The sequence below is a fragment of the Aphanomyces astaci genome (assembly GCF_000520075.1).
Source record: "Aphanomyces astaci strain APO3 unplaced genomic scaffold supercont1.49, whole genome shotgun sequence".
Taxonomy (NCBI): Eukaryota; Oomycota; class Saprolegniomycetes; order Saprolegniales; family Verrucalvaceae; genus Aphanomyces; species Aphanomyces astaci.
The window spans coordinates 396,720-409,574 of record NW_009798312.1 but is presented as its reverse complement, the minus strand read 5'-3'; the positions used below and the strand labels follow the sequence as shown (position 1 = coordinate 409,574).

General features: G+C 52.4%; 5 protein-coding genes across 10 annotated transcripts; 2 read left to right on the top strand and 3 right to left on the bottom strand.

Moving 5' to 3' along the window:
* Positions 1 to 218: 218 nt before the first annotated feature.
* H257_13588 lies at positions 219 to 4,009 on the bottom strand. Of its 2 annotated transcripts, XM_009841154.1 has the most exons (5): positions 3,919 to 4,009; positions 3,689 to 3,869; positions 3,180 to 3,636; positions 3,038 to 3,132; positions 219 to 2,986 (listed from the first exon to the last, which is right to left on the bottom strand). In XM_009841154.1, exons 1-5 carry the CDS (start codon positions 3,997 to 3,999, stop codon positions 267 to 269), a joined length of 3,534 nt encoding a protein of 1,177 aa, XP_009839456.1. In that variant the 5' UTR covers positions 4,000 to 4,009; the 3' UTR covers positions 219 to 266. The 2 variants fall into 2 exon arrangements, with proteins under 2 accessions (XP_009839456.1, XP_009839457.1); XM_009841155.1 differs by having other exon boundaries at positions 3,180 to 3,869.
* Positions 4,010 to 5,405: 1,396 nt separating this feature from the next.
* H257_13587 (hypothetical protein) lies at positions 5,406 to 6,575 on the top strand. 5 transcript variants are annotated; one of them, XM_009841152.1, is made up of 6 exons: positions 5,406 to 5,475; positions 5,530 to 5,585; positions 5,636 to 5,798; positions 5,844 to 5,986; positions 6,044 to 6,299; positions 6,346 to 6,575. In XM_009841152.1, the coding sequence occupies exons 1-6, from the start codon at positions 5,428 to 5,430 to the stop codon at positions 6,406 to 6,408; spliced, it is 729 nt and encodes a 242-aa protein (XP_009839454.1). In that variant the 5' UTR covers positions 5,406 to 5,427; the 3' UTR covers positions 6,409 to 6,575. The 5 variants fall into 5 exon arrangements, with proteins under 5 accessions (XP_009839454.1, XP_009839455.1, XP_009839453.1 ...); XM_009841153.1 differs by having other exon boundaries at positions 5,527 to 5,585; XM_009841151.1 differs by having other exon boundaries at positions 5,527 to 5,585; positions 6,044 to 6,575.
* Positions 6,576 to 7,061: 486 nt separating this feature from the next.
* On the top strand, positions 7,062 to 8,460 carry H257_13586 (hypothetical protein; the record flags this gene model as incomplete). The annotated part of the gene is made up of 4 exons (XM_009841148.1): positions 7,062 to 7,179; positions 7,332 to 7,451; positions 7,513 to 8,184; positions 8,252 to 8,460. 4 exons carry the CDS (start codon positions 7,062 to 7,064, stop codon positions 8,458 to 8,460), a joined length of 1,119 nt encoding a protein of 372 aa, XP_009839450.1.
* A 115-nt stretch (positions 8,461 to 8,575) lies between these two features.
* On the bottom strand, positions 8,576 to 9,210 carry H257_13585 (hypothetical protein; the record flags this gene model as incomplete). The annotated part of the gene is made up of 2 exons (XM_009841147.1): positions 8,576 to 8,613; positions 8,988 to 9,210. 2 exons carry the CDS (start codon positions 9,208 to 9,210, stop codon positions 8,576 to 8,578), a joined length of 261 nt encoding a protein of 86 aa, XP_009839449.1.
* Positions 9,211 to 10,226: 1,016 nt separating this feature from the next.
* Positions 10,227 to 12,441, bottom strand: H257_13584 (hypothetical protein). The gene is made up of 2 exons (XM_009841146.1): positions 12,170 to 12,441; positions 10,227 to 12,107 (listed from the first exon to the last, which is right to left on the bottom strand). Exons 1-2 carry the CDS (start codon positions 12,426 to 12,428, stop codon positions 10,285 to 10,287), a joined length of 2,082 nt encoding a protein of 693 aa, XP_009839448.1. The 5' UTR covers positions 12,429 to 12,441; the 3' UTR covers positions 10,227 to 10,284.
* Positions 12,442 to 12,855: the final 414 nt, after the last annotated feature.

Here is a 12,855-nt window from a genome sequence, read left to right as displayed (position 1 = left end):
TTGCTTGGAGGGCATGCGACACGATCCTTAGGCAGCAGTCAAGCCCCTCGTCCACATCCATCCAACCAAAGCGACCTGTTGTCAACCCACAGCCGGTTCCTGTGAGCCAAGTTAAAGCTGGCTTATATCATGTTCAGATTTGTCATACTGTAGAGGTACTACAACAATAACACCACATTGCAATGGTGACTATAGGGCCGGCCAATAAATTGGAGTCGTAGCTCTTTCAAATGTAACCACATTGCAAACTGTATTCGCCAGTTGTTTTAGATAAAATACTCGTCCTCGTCTTGAGCGTCGCTTGGCTCGTTCGTTTGATTGCATCCGGTACGTAATGGGTCGGGAATACTATCCGCGAGGTGCCACTCGGCATTGCGACCGTCTAGTCCGCCATAGAGCGCTTTCTCGAGCTCGGTCTGAACATGCAGTTCCCCCAAACGCGTTTCGGTTTCCAGCACACTGTCCATGATCGCGTCCAAGTTGCGCTTGTACCCGTTCAAGAAATGCCGCGCCGCCTTGCGCCGGACTTCGACAATCAGGTTCTTCTCCGTGAACGTCGGGCGTACGATAAAGTCGCCATTCACGCGTCCGTCCAGCACGACTTCGGTGCCCACATGTCTGTAAAACTTCTTGGATTGGCCAAAGCAGTTGGTGGACACGGTTTGCACCATGCCCACGACAATGTCCCCTTCGTTCACGAGTCGGAACGCCAGCGGAATCTCTTGGTTGTAGAACCGCGCAAATTTGTGCGTGCCGACGCGGGGACTGCCGAAATTGTACATGATCACGCGGTGTCCAAACGTCAATTTGAAGTCCAGCGACGCCAGGGTGGCCAACGCACCGCCGAGGGAGTGTCCGGTGCAGTAGATTTGCACGTGGGTGTCCGGTGGCAAGCCGCGCACGCTGTATTCCTCCAACAATGTTCGCATCGCGTCATGTAGTTGCTTCTGAACAGACATATACGCATGGAAGAATCCGCTGTGGGCGTGCCCCGCGCCCGACTCGCCCTGAGGATGTGGCGTCGACGATGTCCACGGCACGGCTTCCAGTGCATATTTCAAGTCCGTCTTGACGTTGGTCGTGCTGGCCGTGCCTCGGAAAGCAAAGATGATTTTCCGGTCGCTCTGCAGCACCAAGCAGTTCGTATCGGTTTCCGGGTCGTGGATGTGCGCGACCTCCCGCAGGTTATCGCGGAACAGCGCCGCCGAGCTCACGTACGCCGACGGGGGGTGGAGCGGGGCGCCAGTGTCGTCCATGTCGGTCGGTTGGTACAACGCCGGGCGATCGTACGCGTGACGGGAGCAGTTGTACATGAGACACGCCGTTTCGATGCAGAAAATGTGATGCGGCGTCGAAATCGGCTTGGCCCGGAACGCGGGCATGGAGCGGAGGGGGATGTTGTTCACGGGGGGGCGGAAGAACACGTCACGGGGACGCAGAGGGGTGGGGTCCGTTGGCCGGGGAGGGGTCGTCCCCCTGCCGGCGACAGGCGAGAGGCCCGTCGGGGTGGTGGCAAACTGTCGCTTCTCACGAATGACGTAACCGCGTGGTACTTGGCCTTGCTGCGGCTTGCGGGGGGGATAGAACGCAACCGCGGCCAGACAAATGAGAACGGAGAACGACACTGCCGAAACCGTCGTGGACGTGCGGAGGGCGGTGGGTTTGTACGTTGACACTTGGGCGTACGCGCTGAAAAAGACCAAATTGATGAGCAGCACGGCCAGGATCGCGTACGTCACGACGGTGATGTACCGAAAGTTGAGCGACAGGTATCGTGTTTCGCTGTAGCGTTGGCGGTCGAGCACTTGGTGGACGTGCACAACGACCCCCACGAGCGCCGTGACGCCGACAGCAACCAGCGCCAAGTCCACCGTGGAAATCCACTGGTCAATGTTCACCGTCTCGTCAAAGCTAGACTCAATCGCGAGGATCACCGACAAGCGGAGCGCTAAGAGCAACAGTACGACAAATAGCTTGGACAGAACAAAGCGGGTGCCCACGATGGAAATGGACGCGCCATTCTTGAACAGCTTGCTGTCTTTCCGGTAGGAGTCGATGATAGTGAGGAGCGAGCCAAGCACGGTCACGTACACGACAGTCTCCCACACGCTTCGGAAGACGAGGTAGGCGGGGCCAGGAGGACCGAAGAACGGCAACGTGAGTGTGATCATAAACGGATTGTTTGCAATTGCCAGCGCCAGCAAGATCATCACGAGCAACTTGCGCTCCAAACTCAAGTGGTAGACCCACCGCCGCGGAATCGGCACGTCCGTCGCCGCCGTGGGGTGTCGTCGGGCGTAATGAGCGTTGATCGAGTAGACAAAATGAACCAAGTACGCCATGTTGAAGCAGCCCAAGATACACTGGACCGCAAGGCCGGTCATTTCGTACGGATTTTCCAGCAGCTCCACGTGCAATGAGTACGCGGGAAACGTCGAGTTCACGAGGGTACTCTCGGACGTGTCCATGTCCAATTCGATCATGTATCGCTGGCTGCGCAGGTCGTACAGCGACGCGCTAAACCTCTTGAGGTTGACCCCGACCAGTGGGATCGTCGAGCAAGACACGTCCCGGCACTGGTTGTCCACACACGAGCAGGTCGTGACCAGTTGATTCACGTACTGCGACACGATCGGCTTGGCTTCGCCCTCGGCCCACACGCTGAGGCGGTAGTTGCCCAGGACGTACGCCCCGGGGGTTTGTTTCTGGGTAGTGTTTTCCACGTTCATTTGAATGCGCAACACATCGGGTGCTTTCGGGAGCTGGTCCGACGTGAACGCCATCCGATGCGCCGTGCGATTCGATGCGTCCAACACGATCCACTCGAACGCTGTACACTCTGTCACGTTCACAGAGCAATTGAAATACGCCAAGTCCCCTGGCTGGAGCCGCGCAACCGTTGACGTGAGTTGCAGTGGGTACAAAGCCAGAAGCAGCGACGCCACCACGATGCCCCCCATGATGCAAAAGATAAGCGGCAATGTGCCTATGACAACATGATGTTGATGATGTGTTGGAGGCCAAATGGATGTCGTACCTCGATGCATGGTTTCCAAGTACGTTTGCGAGTTCATCCGCACAACAAACGCGCCGTTCGTACTCCCTGCGCTCAACTTTGTCAAGTCACAATACCTAGCAATGGCAACGTCGTGACCGACAACTCCATAGGGGATAGGTACCGCCGAAGGACATCTTCTTTGGACTCTTCGTGGTCGTCGGCCTCTCCTTCCTTGGGGATGACAAAGTTGTTGCCTAGGATGGTGGTGGGGGCGTCCGAATGCAGCATGTAGCCTCCCCCGTCTTCCGCGAGCATGGCGCTACTCGAATTCTGCTTGGACCCGAGCCGGATGTGCGAAAACAACGCTTTCGACGAGTCCACAATCGAATTGGTCGACAGATGGACTCCTCGATTCATGCATTGGTCCCTGCGAAGCAACAAGCGGTCGACCACGCGTCGCTGCTGCTGCTGCTCTACGAGTCCGTCCCCCTTCGCTGCCACCTCATCGATATCTTTGGCTGGGCTCAACTCGGCCATCTGACTCTGTCTGCGGACGCTCACCACGTGGAAGATGAAGATTCCAACGGGGAAACCAAAAATGAGCAGCATTCCAAACACGTTCAATGCCTTGCCAAAAGCTACCCACGCACCAGGCATGACGTGAGACGTAAAGCATGACGACCGACATACTCGAAAGGCGACAACGCCCTTGGCACACGTTGACGCCGTTGGTGAAGTACGCTTCACACATGTAGTTCATGTCGCACTCGGAAATGTACTCCCAGCATTCGCATCGACCAACAGCGCAACCCAGTTCTGTGCTTTCGGAAATGAAACTGCCCCCGCAAGTGTTAGCCCGCCAACCCATCGGCTACAATTGACACATAAGATACCTGTCCTCATGGACATGCGTGGCATACTGTCTTGACGTCGACCGCCTGGCAGCATTGCGTGGCGACGACACAGAGGAAGACCAAGATTCGAGCGCAGTAATATCGCATTTGGCTGGGGCTGTGCTAGAATTTTTGTAACTGAGCACAATAGATTGTTGTCAGCACTTGATGTCGAAGTTCAACGTTGAAATCCTGGTTTTTGAATGTGTTCCGGTTTGCGCTACTTCAAGTAATATAAGGTCAGCTGACTTCGAGTACTGTAATATAAGGTTACAGTAGCTTACTGTTAACTTTCGAAGGCAATACAGTAATACTAGTATAATTCAGACTGTATATACTGGTACATGTATAATTCAAAGAATCAGTTCCACTATTGCTTATGGAATCATTTTCCATCAAAAGAACCAGAAGCCCTGTTAAACCTCAGGACCCCCCGGACCCCGTGTGAAGTTGCTAACAGTAACGTTACCGATGTTTCTGGGGTTAAGTTGCATCACCAGTGGTTAGCTACACGTATTAATATCTAAATTACTGTAAACCCTGCTCGAATGTGTGTGGTTTTGGTTTACACTGCATTTGGCTATACCATAATAAGAAAAAGTGAAATATACTTGTATTGTGCTTTCGAGTGAAATTTCGTGTTGTGGCGTGGTTTCTCGTTGGAATTTAAATCGATTTGATTGGCTACCTCAGGTGAGCTCAAAATTATTAGCCAATCAAAACCATCCCAATGAAATTCAACCAATCAGATCGATTGTGGATCGGTTTGGTCGGCGCGATTCGATTGCACCCCGTCCCCAAATTTGTATCAAATCGACAATAGATCGAGTAACAATTATTACCAGTAACATAAACACTGTAAGTTACTTTAATTTGACCAAAGTCAAATTCGCTAATTAACATTTCATCGAGCTGGAAATTGTGATTGGCTGAATATACTGAAATAGCCAATCAAAAGCACTATCCGTCGGCGAGATTCGATTTGACGGGTCTGGACATTTGTACCGAATCCACAATACTTTTCCAGGAGAGAAAACGAAACAACGAACAGTTCTTCGTCATGAATCCTTTGAGGGTTTGGCGTTTTGAAGACTGACGGTATCGCAGTGATGAATTATTTTCGGGTTCGAAAAACCAACAGTAAACACAAAGACAATCATTATTGCTTCAGATTGTAAGCTGTTTAAAAAAATCAAAGCGGAAGGTACAATCTGACGTGGCACAGCAGCTCCATAGACATGAATCATCTGACAGTACGGTGTGCTGTACAGTAGTAACGTTAACGTTACCTGTGAATTGAATGGCGACGGCGATTTCTGCGCATGCAGGATTGTGCTGTGTGATATTGTCTCCCGGTACAGTATCCATTCACAGCCAGTGCCGCATTGTGCTGTGGGTCAGCAGTAGTTGAGACAATAATGTGCCGATTTTAGATTTGTTGCGGGGTTAGGGGTTGGACACAGTGAGCTTCTTCGAAATTCGATGGTCATCCGGATATGTATAACGCAAACCATGCACGACAAATGCAAAGACGATATGCAACAAGGCCAGCCACCTGCTCAGCCGCCACCGCCACCGCGCAGCGTACGGTTTGCATATTCAGAGGAAGTCATTCCATCCCTTGCTCCAATTCAGCAGGATGAGCGCGCATCGGATCGACCACATATTCCCGCGCCTCTCCAGCGGGAATCTGGGTGGGGACCCTCCATGCTGACACTGTCACGTTCGCTGATGCCATGAGTAGGAATGGCTTGCTTGGACTCAAGGTTCGCAACTTTGGTCCGTTGGTCATCACTCAGAACTACCAAGGAATGGGAGGCACGGGAAGCGCCGTTTGGCAAGCCGCCGAAGCCATGCTGCAAATGATGAAGCTCCCCGCCTACATGTCGATGCTCCACGGCCGAAAAGTCTCTCTACTTCCCGTCCTCCTTGGTACTCAAGCATGCGCATAGGTCCTGGAGCTCGGTGCCGGCACGGGTATCAATTCCATCGCCGCGGCCATGTCGAATGCCACAGTCGTGGCCACTGACAAGGACCCCGACTCGCTCGTACTGGTTCAAAGCAACATCCAAGCAAACCAGCATCTCCTTCCGAGGTACTTCCCTTGTTTGTACATCTTTCACTTATACAAGCTAAATATAATTTTCTGCAGTCGACACCATGTGGCCGTCCGCACGTTGGCGTGGGGCAACCAAGAGAACATCCAGGCCATCAAAGACGAGTTTGGACTGTTCGACGTGATCCTCGGCAGTGACTTGCTATTTGAAGCCCTTCATGGAGAGCTTCTGGTCACGATATACGAGCTCTGTGCGATGCAGGGCGTGGTGATTCTCACGCACTCGCCACGAGACTACCGTCGAGAGCAATCGCTGCTCGACAGTTTCTCTGCCTACTTTACCACGAACGAGGTTCGACTTACTACGATCATACATACCTTAAGGACGTGCTGTGTAGTCCAAAGTTCCGGGCACGTCGGTTGTCTGTACCATACTTACGCGCAAAGTGAGGTATTATTGAACACCAACGAAGTCTGACAAGCTAAACCAGGGGCAACTACACTACTACTCTAGTAGTAGGTATAACAATAACTATGTAGTAGTACATATACACTATAGCAATCCGTAAGAAATCAATGGGCTTACGTTATCCCTCTTCGTTCAAGGCCGAGTATGACTGCGTCGAACCAACATAATGTTAACATGCAAAGGATAGATTCATTGGGGCTCATTTTGGAATAACTTCATAAAGTTGATGTATTTCTCCGATTAATCTCCCTAGATTCTGTTGGAGGTGTCCATTGCATACAATGTAATAGCTGGAATTAGATTCCCTAAATATTTCATATTTTTTTAGAAAGGCAGCATCGTTATTATACATGGATGTCGAAGTTTTCAATCGTATTCGTGAAATTCCAATACAATGTAGATTTTGGTTTGGATGTGACGATGAATTCGTGTCCTCCTCGACCCAAAACTTGACGACCAACACAAAGGATAGCACAAAGCCACATGAACCAACGAAGAACCGTTCGATCTCGCTGGCTCTGGCTGTGACTTGCGAGTTCGGTGAGCCATCAAACTGCAAGACGCGTTTGACGTCGTCATCACTGCCACTAAATATCTTTCGCGGGACTCGACAGTGACTGTGTTGTGTTGGAAGCTGGTATAGCGATGGTGGCCGCCAGTGGAGGGGTGGATGTGTCCACCGAAGCTGCTGGAACGGGGCTCACGCGCTTCGACATCCCCCGCCAGTACACAGACGTGGCGCTTACGCCCGATACAGCGCATAGTACAGTATTAATATCACCTCGAATGGTTTGTGTCACCATGCGTGTTCGGTGAGCCATCAAACTGCAAGACGCGTTTGACGTCGTCATCACTGCCACTAAATATCTTTCGCGGGACTCGACAGTGACTGTGTTGTGTTGGAAGCTGGTATAGCGATGGTGGCCGCCAGTGGAGGGGTGGATGTGTCCACCGAAGCTGCTGGAACGGGGCTCACGGGCTTCGACATCCCTGGCCAGTATACAGACGTGGCGCTTACGCCCGATACAGCGCATAGTGCAGTATTAATATCACCTCGAATGGTTTGCGTCACCATCGCCAATGTATATTGGCAAAGGCGTGGACGGGTCGTCGTCTTTGAATGGCATGTTGTACTTTGTGCCGCCCGACTCTTTCGCGAAGATAGAAAACGAGCTGGCCGAACACTGTCGCAGATATCAACGCCGGGTTCACCGAGATCCAAAAGTTGTTTACATTTACCGCCATTCCATCCACCGACAACAAGCGGTACAGTACCTCGAAGACGCGTACATCATCCATGCCCTGGCGCTCGGGTCCAACGGCTACAAAGAAGCGGTGTCCACACACGAAAGCCGCAATGCCAAGGCCAAAACGTACGTCCACCCGCCGTTAGCCATCAAGGATGGGCTGCGACACTGCCCGGCCAAGACGTTCCACGGCTTGGTGGCCAAGGATCGTCCCAACTACAGACTAGTCACAAGCGCCGTGGTCAGCCACATTCGCCACATCGATGGGAAAGCAGCTTCTGTCATGTACACGCTCGGTGACGCTAGCATGTCAGCCAGTGCGACCTTGACGCCAAGTGTCATTGGTCCCACGTCACAGCAGGGCCTCGTGGGTGGGAAATCGCAGTTCCCAGGGGTCGCCACCAACCAATCGTCGTGGATGGTCAACGAAAACGTGGGCACCACCTATTTGCATGGCCGAAGTCCTGCTCACGCTAAGCCATCCCGTTACGGCGTTCAAGCATACTGCCCCCAGCGCCGCGGTCTTGTCGCAGTAGTTTGGCCAGAAGCGAAGCGAGCCTTAGGCTGGCCCAGACCCCGTGTTCGTAGCGTACAACACCAGCTCGGAGTACCAGTTTCAAGTGACCAGACTTTCCCACGCCGAACCAGCTCGCGATGACTGTGTACTTGAACAATCCCAAGTCACGCGACAGAAGGGGGGTTTCACCCGACAACCCGACATGTCTCGGCATGCGGATATGGACAAAGGCCTGTACTTTAGCTCGGCGGGGGATGGCGATGCGTTGGGGGCGTACTAGAAAAGGTGGTGGTAATGCTGGAGTCCCAAGGGGCGAGTCGAGTGACCCCTGCCAAGGGCGAATTCGTTTCTGCATGGGTGGCCAAGAACAAGTTCGGAACGAACCACTGCAGCTGCTAAGCGTCTGGCGACGTCACCGACATGAGCCGATGCGCTGAAGCGTCGATCAAAGTTGTAGGTACCGTCCAACGCGAATGTCGGAAGGCACAGTGAACCCGTACGTACACATTAATCATGTACGCAGGCTACCAAGCCGGGGTCAACGTCAAGGCGACCTTGGCTCGCACTGGTGATGGTATACCTTCTCCGACATTATCTAGAGGTCAAATGATGACTACCCCGTCAAACAACCAACTGACGCCAGGGGCAACGGCGTTCCTGTCCATGGGCGTGGTTGTACTGGCACTGATTGAACAACTAATGGTTTTTATTCCATCCATTTCTTGCGTTACGATCGTTAGCCCTTTCCACAGCCAAAACTCGTTTATATATGTTTACAACTTGTGTCGCTGGGGGGGGTAGCGGTACCAATCGTCGCGGATGTGCGTTGGCGCTTCACACGGCCGTATGAGGCAGCTTGACGCATCCTGACCCAAATAGCCAGCGTGTACTGAAGGTCGTCGACTTGAGCTTGCAGGGACGACATGTCAGCTCGAATGCACACCAAGTCTTGTCGAATTTTGTCTGCATCGCCCTGCGGTCGCCTACGCTTGGCGTCGCGCAGCTGACGTGTGGACGGCCATGAGTTCATGTTGTTTAGTCTGGGTAGAAAGACTTCCGAAGTGATTTATTGCAAAGTGGTCGGAGGTGGATGTCGTCGCTGTTGTGGCACAGTTCGAAAGTGATCTTGGGCAAGGTGCGGACAATAATGATGCATCCCTTGGAACAAATGCAGGACAAGTGGAAGTATCCGCCTCCAAGTCCAACAGTGGGATGGCGAGTAAAACCTCTTTCTTTTCGATAAATAAATCGTGTGTCATCCTGGCAATGCAAATTTGAAGTGTGCACAATCACGACGCCATTTGGCATATGTTACCTGGAAATTGTTATAAACACATGCGGGGACAAGCACACATTCCTGAAAGTGAAACAAGATGGCCGACGGTGGTGTATCACTCACGCCGTGATCGTGGTTCAAGCGTCAGACATTGGCAAACCTTACGACTTCCAACACCTCAGCGCGTGTTCCAGCAATCACGACAATGGATGGGCTCGTTTCAGTCAGCGCTGCTGACCTTGATGTGCTGCAGTGTTCAATTGTAGTCTTTGGCATTCTTCGGGACGTAGACAACCCCCAGCTCCAGTAGCGACAGCACACGTAACGACTTCAACGATGGCCACAGTCGAAAGGAATGTCAGGGAGCGCACCACCAGCCATCCAATGGGATTTTTTCGTGATGAAAAGACGATGCAGCAAACTGGTGAGACAGCTATGCTAGCGTTAGCATAACTTGGTGAATGACGGCGTAAAAAGGCTAGCTTCAAACAAATTGAAGGGTCAAATCTCCACTTGTAGCAACAATTTCGCTTACAAGCAGCTGTGTCGTGTGCTGTTTGACAGTTGTGGTAGGAACAGGTACAGTCCAGTGATCCTCACTTTAAGATACTTTTCACAAACTCTACCGATTCAATTCGAACGACACGACACGTCAGTACCTATCTACTTCAGGTATGTACTACCTTGAAGTAGTACTGAAGTTTGTAATACAGTAGTAGTTACAGCACTCCTGAAGTAGAGATTACTGCAGTGAGCTTAGAAGCGAAAGCTGCGAAGCTACTCAAAATATTGTATTTGTACACTAGTGCTACACGAACCGTTCAACGTTTAGCCAAACCCACCAAACGTGATTTGGGTCATTGCTATGGTGGGTTTCTTCTTCATGGTTTCCAGCTTTTCTCGGTACTCGAGGCCGTACTGCACTGGTGCTTTCTTCACCAGATTGGTCGAGGAATTCTGGGATGCAGGGCGGGTGGGGATGAGCACCGACAGCTTTTGACTTGAGTGACCCATCATGAGGCGTGACGCTGCCGCCAACTGCGCCGGTCCAGGGACCGCCAGTGGTTTTCTGTCCTTGAGCTCCAGCTGTTGCACCTTGTCGGTGCCGGTGAACCCAAAGCAGTCTCGCCCCAGGTCCTTCTTCGTGCCCCCTTTCACGAGCGGTGGCAGCGACGTCTTGGACAAGTCTTCACCCTTCTTCTGGTGGAGGGGGGCCGTGAGTCGTAGTAATTGCTCGTCGATGTTGCTCTGACACGCGTCCAAGATTTGCTTGTAAATGGCATTCTTGGACGTCGGGACCGGCGGCGGATACAGCCGCACAAAGTCCACCAGTCCATCGTCCACCATCGGTGTACTGCTGTTGCTGCTCGGATTATTCACCGCCACCTCATCAAACACTCCTCGACCGTACTTGACCACCAAGCTCTTGTGCAGTTCATCTTGGTTATCCAAGAACTTGGCCACGATCGCATCAATATCGGTCGCTGGTTTTTCTGGGTTCACGAGGCTGTAGAAGTTGAGCAGGGTGGCCGTGAGTTCGTCCTTGGACAGTTGGGGCCAACTTTGCGTTGTCGTCGTCGCGTCAGGGTCGGTTTCCGGACCATCGCTGCTTCCCTCGTCTTGGTTGCCTTCGCCATCGGCCCCCGTCGCTGGCTTCGGATCCCCATACAGTCGACGCTGGAGGTTTTTGGTGTGTTCTGCATCGTACGTGTCCTTGTCCGACGCGGATATTTGCATGATGTCCAGCGCTTGGTTGAGCAAACGTTCCTTCACATTCCAGTCCAAGGGCGAGTCGCAGCCAAAGCTAGGGAGGTGATTTACTTCCAGCAGCCAAGGCTTGAGGTTCTCATCCACGAGAACGTCCATGCCTAGGATGGCAAAGCACGACGAGTTGGCGCAGGCCTTGCCGGGGTTGGTCGTGCCTTCGTCGTCGGCACCGCCGGTCACATTGTCTCCTTTAGACTGTTTGCCCCTCGAAAACTTGGCAAACGTGCTCTGGTATTCCTGGTTGAGGGTGGGCTGCACGGACAAGATAGACTTGAGGCAAATGTCTCCGATTTGGTGCCACAGCAAGTCCACGGCCGCGTCGTCGTACTTGTCTCGCAGCCACGTAAAGAACCACTTGAGCGACCGCTTGCTGCCCTCGCCGTCCGCGGCTTCGTCCTTGTTCTTTTCAAAGTTGTTGCTCAGTTTGTTGATCGCGTAGTTGGTCAAGTGCATGAACTTCTGCTCCATGTTGTCGGCGTTGGGGGGCGTGTACGCTGCCGTACACATGCGGACGAGGCCGTCTTGGAATAAATACACACGCAGGGGCGCACACGACGCAATCATGATGTAAATGCGCAGGTCGAATTTCTTCCCCCCCAGCAATAGCGGATGCGCCACGTATCGCTGGGCCACAAAGATGTCTGTTTTGTTGACTTCTTTCAAATTTTTGGTCAAAAACACGCCCCGCCCCTGACAGCTGTGGTCGGGTTTAATGATAAACGCGCGGTTCGACGTCCCGTCCGAGTTAAATTGCTGTGCAAAGTCCGTGTAATCGAACGGAAGGATCCACGTCTTGGGACAAAAGTCGTACTCGTTTGGGAACAACTTCATCATGCGTTGAAAGTTGCGGGCCAGCTTGGACTTGCGGGCTAGGTTTGACATCCCTGCGTGCCATGGTTAGAGAATGGGGGGATGGGGGGGTCGGGGGAAATAGTGACAGACGCACCGGGAAAGTGGTTGACCTTTTGAAATGGCTGCATGGTTTTAAACGTATTGACAAAGTCGGGGACGTCGATCCAGTGGAGGTTGCAGCCTGCCAACCCCACTTTGTCCGTCTCGTCTGTGATTTGCTTCCATCCTCGGTCCCGAGCGATCTTCTTGATCACTTCGTACTTGGCCAAAGTCATGTTGATCTTGATCTTCTTCTCCTTTGTACTGGATCGCTTCGTCAGCCTCTTCGCCTTGTCCGCGGCTCCTGTTGACATGGTCGCAACTGCCACAAACCAAACTTGAAGCGGCACACTGCGACAGGTCACTCGGGCCAATCACCGTCATGGACACTATTTTTAGAGCCACTTTATGTCGCACCACAAAGAAAGCCTCCATCGACATCGACTTTGCACTTTTCCCCATGCTTCCAGCAGTGCCACGCAGTTAACCTGCGCTATGATGTTGCATTACGGGATCTTTCGGTTTAAAGATCCAACCTCAAGTGTTACGTTACTTCGGTTATCACGGGGCATGACAATGTAGTGGTGAATCATCAGCTTGTCTTGGCAGCATCTACCAGTGCTGTAAATGCATGGATTATCGTGCATACTACCTCGTAGTAGAGGCTCATTCGGTGCCCAACTTGTTGACGAATGCATGCCTTTGAGGCCCCGATGTACATCAGTCGAGTTGGATGTGATT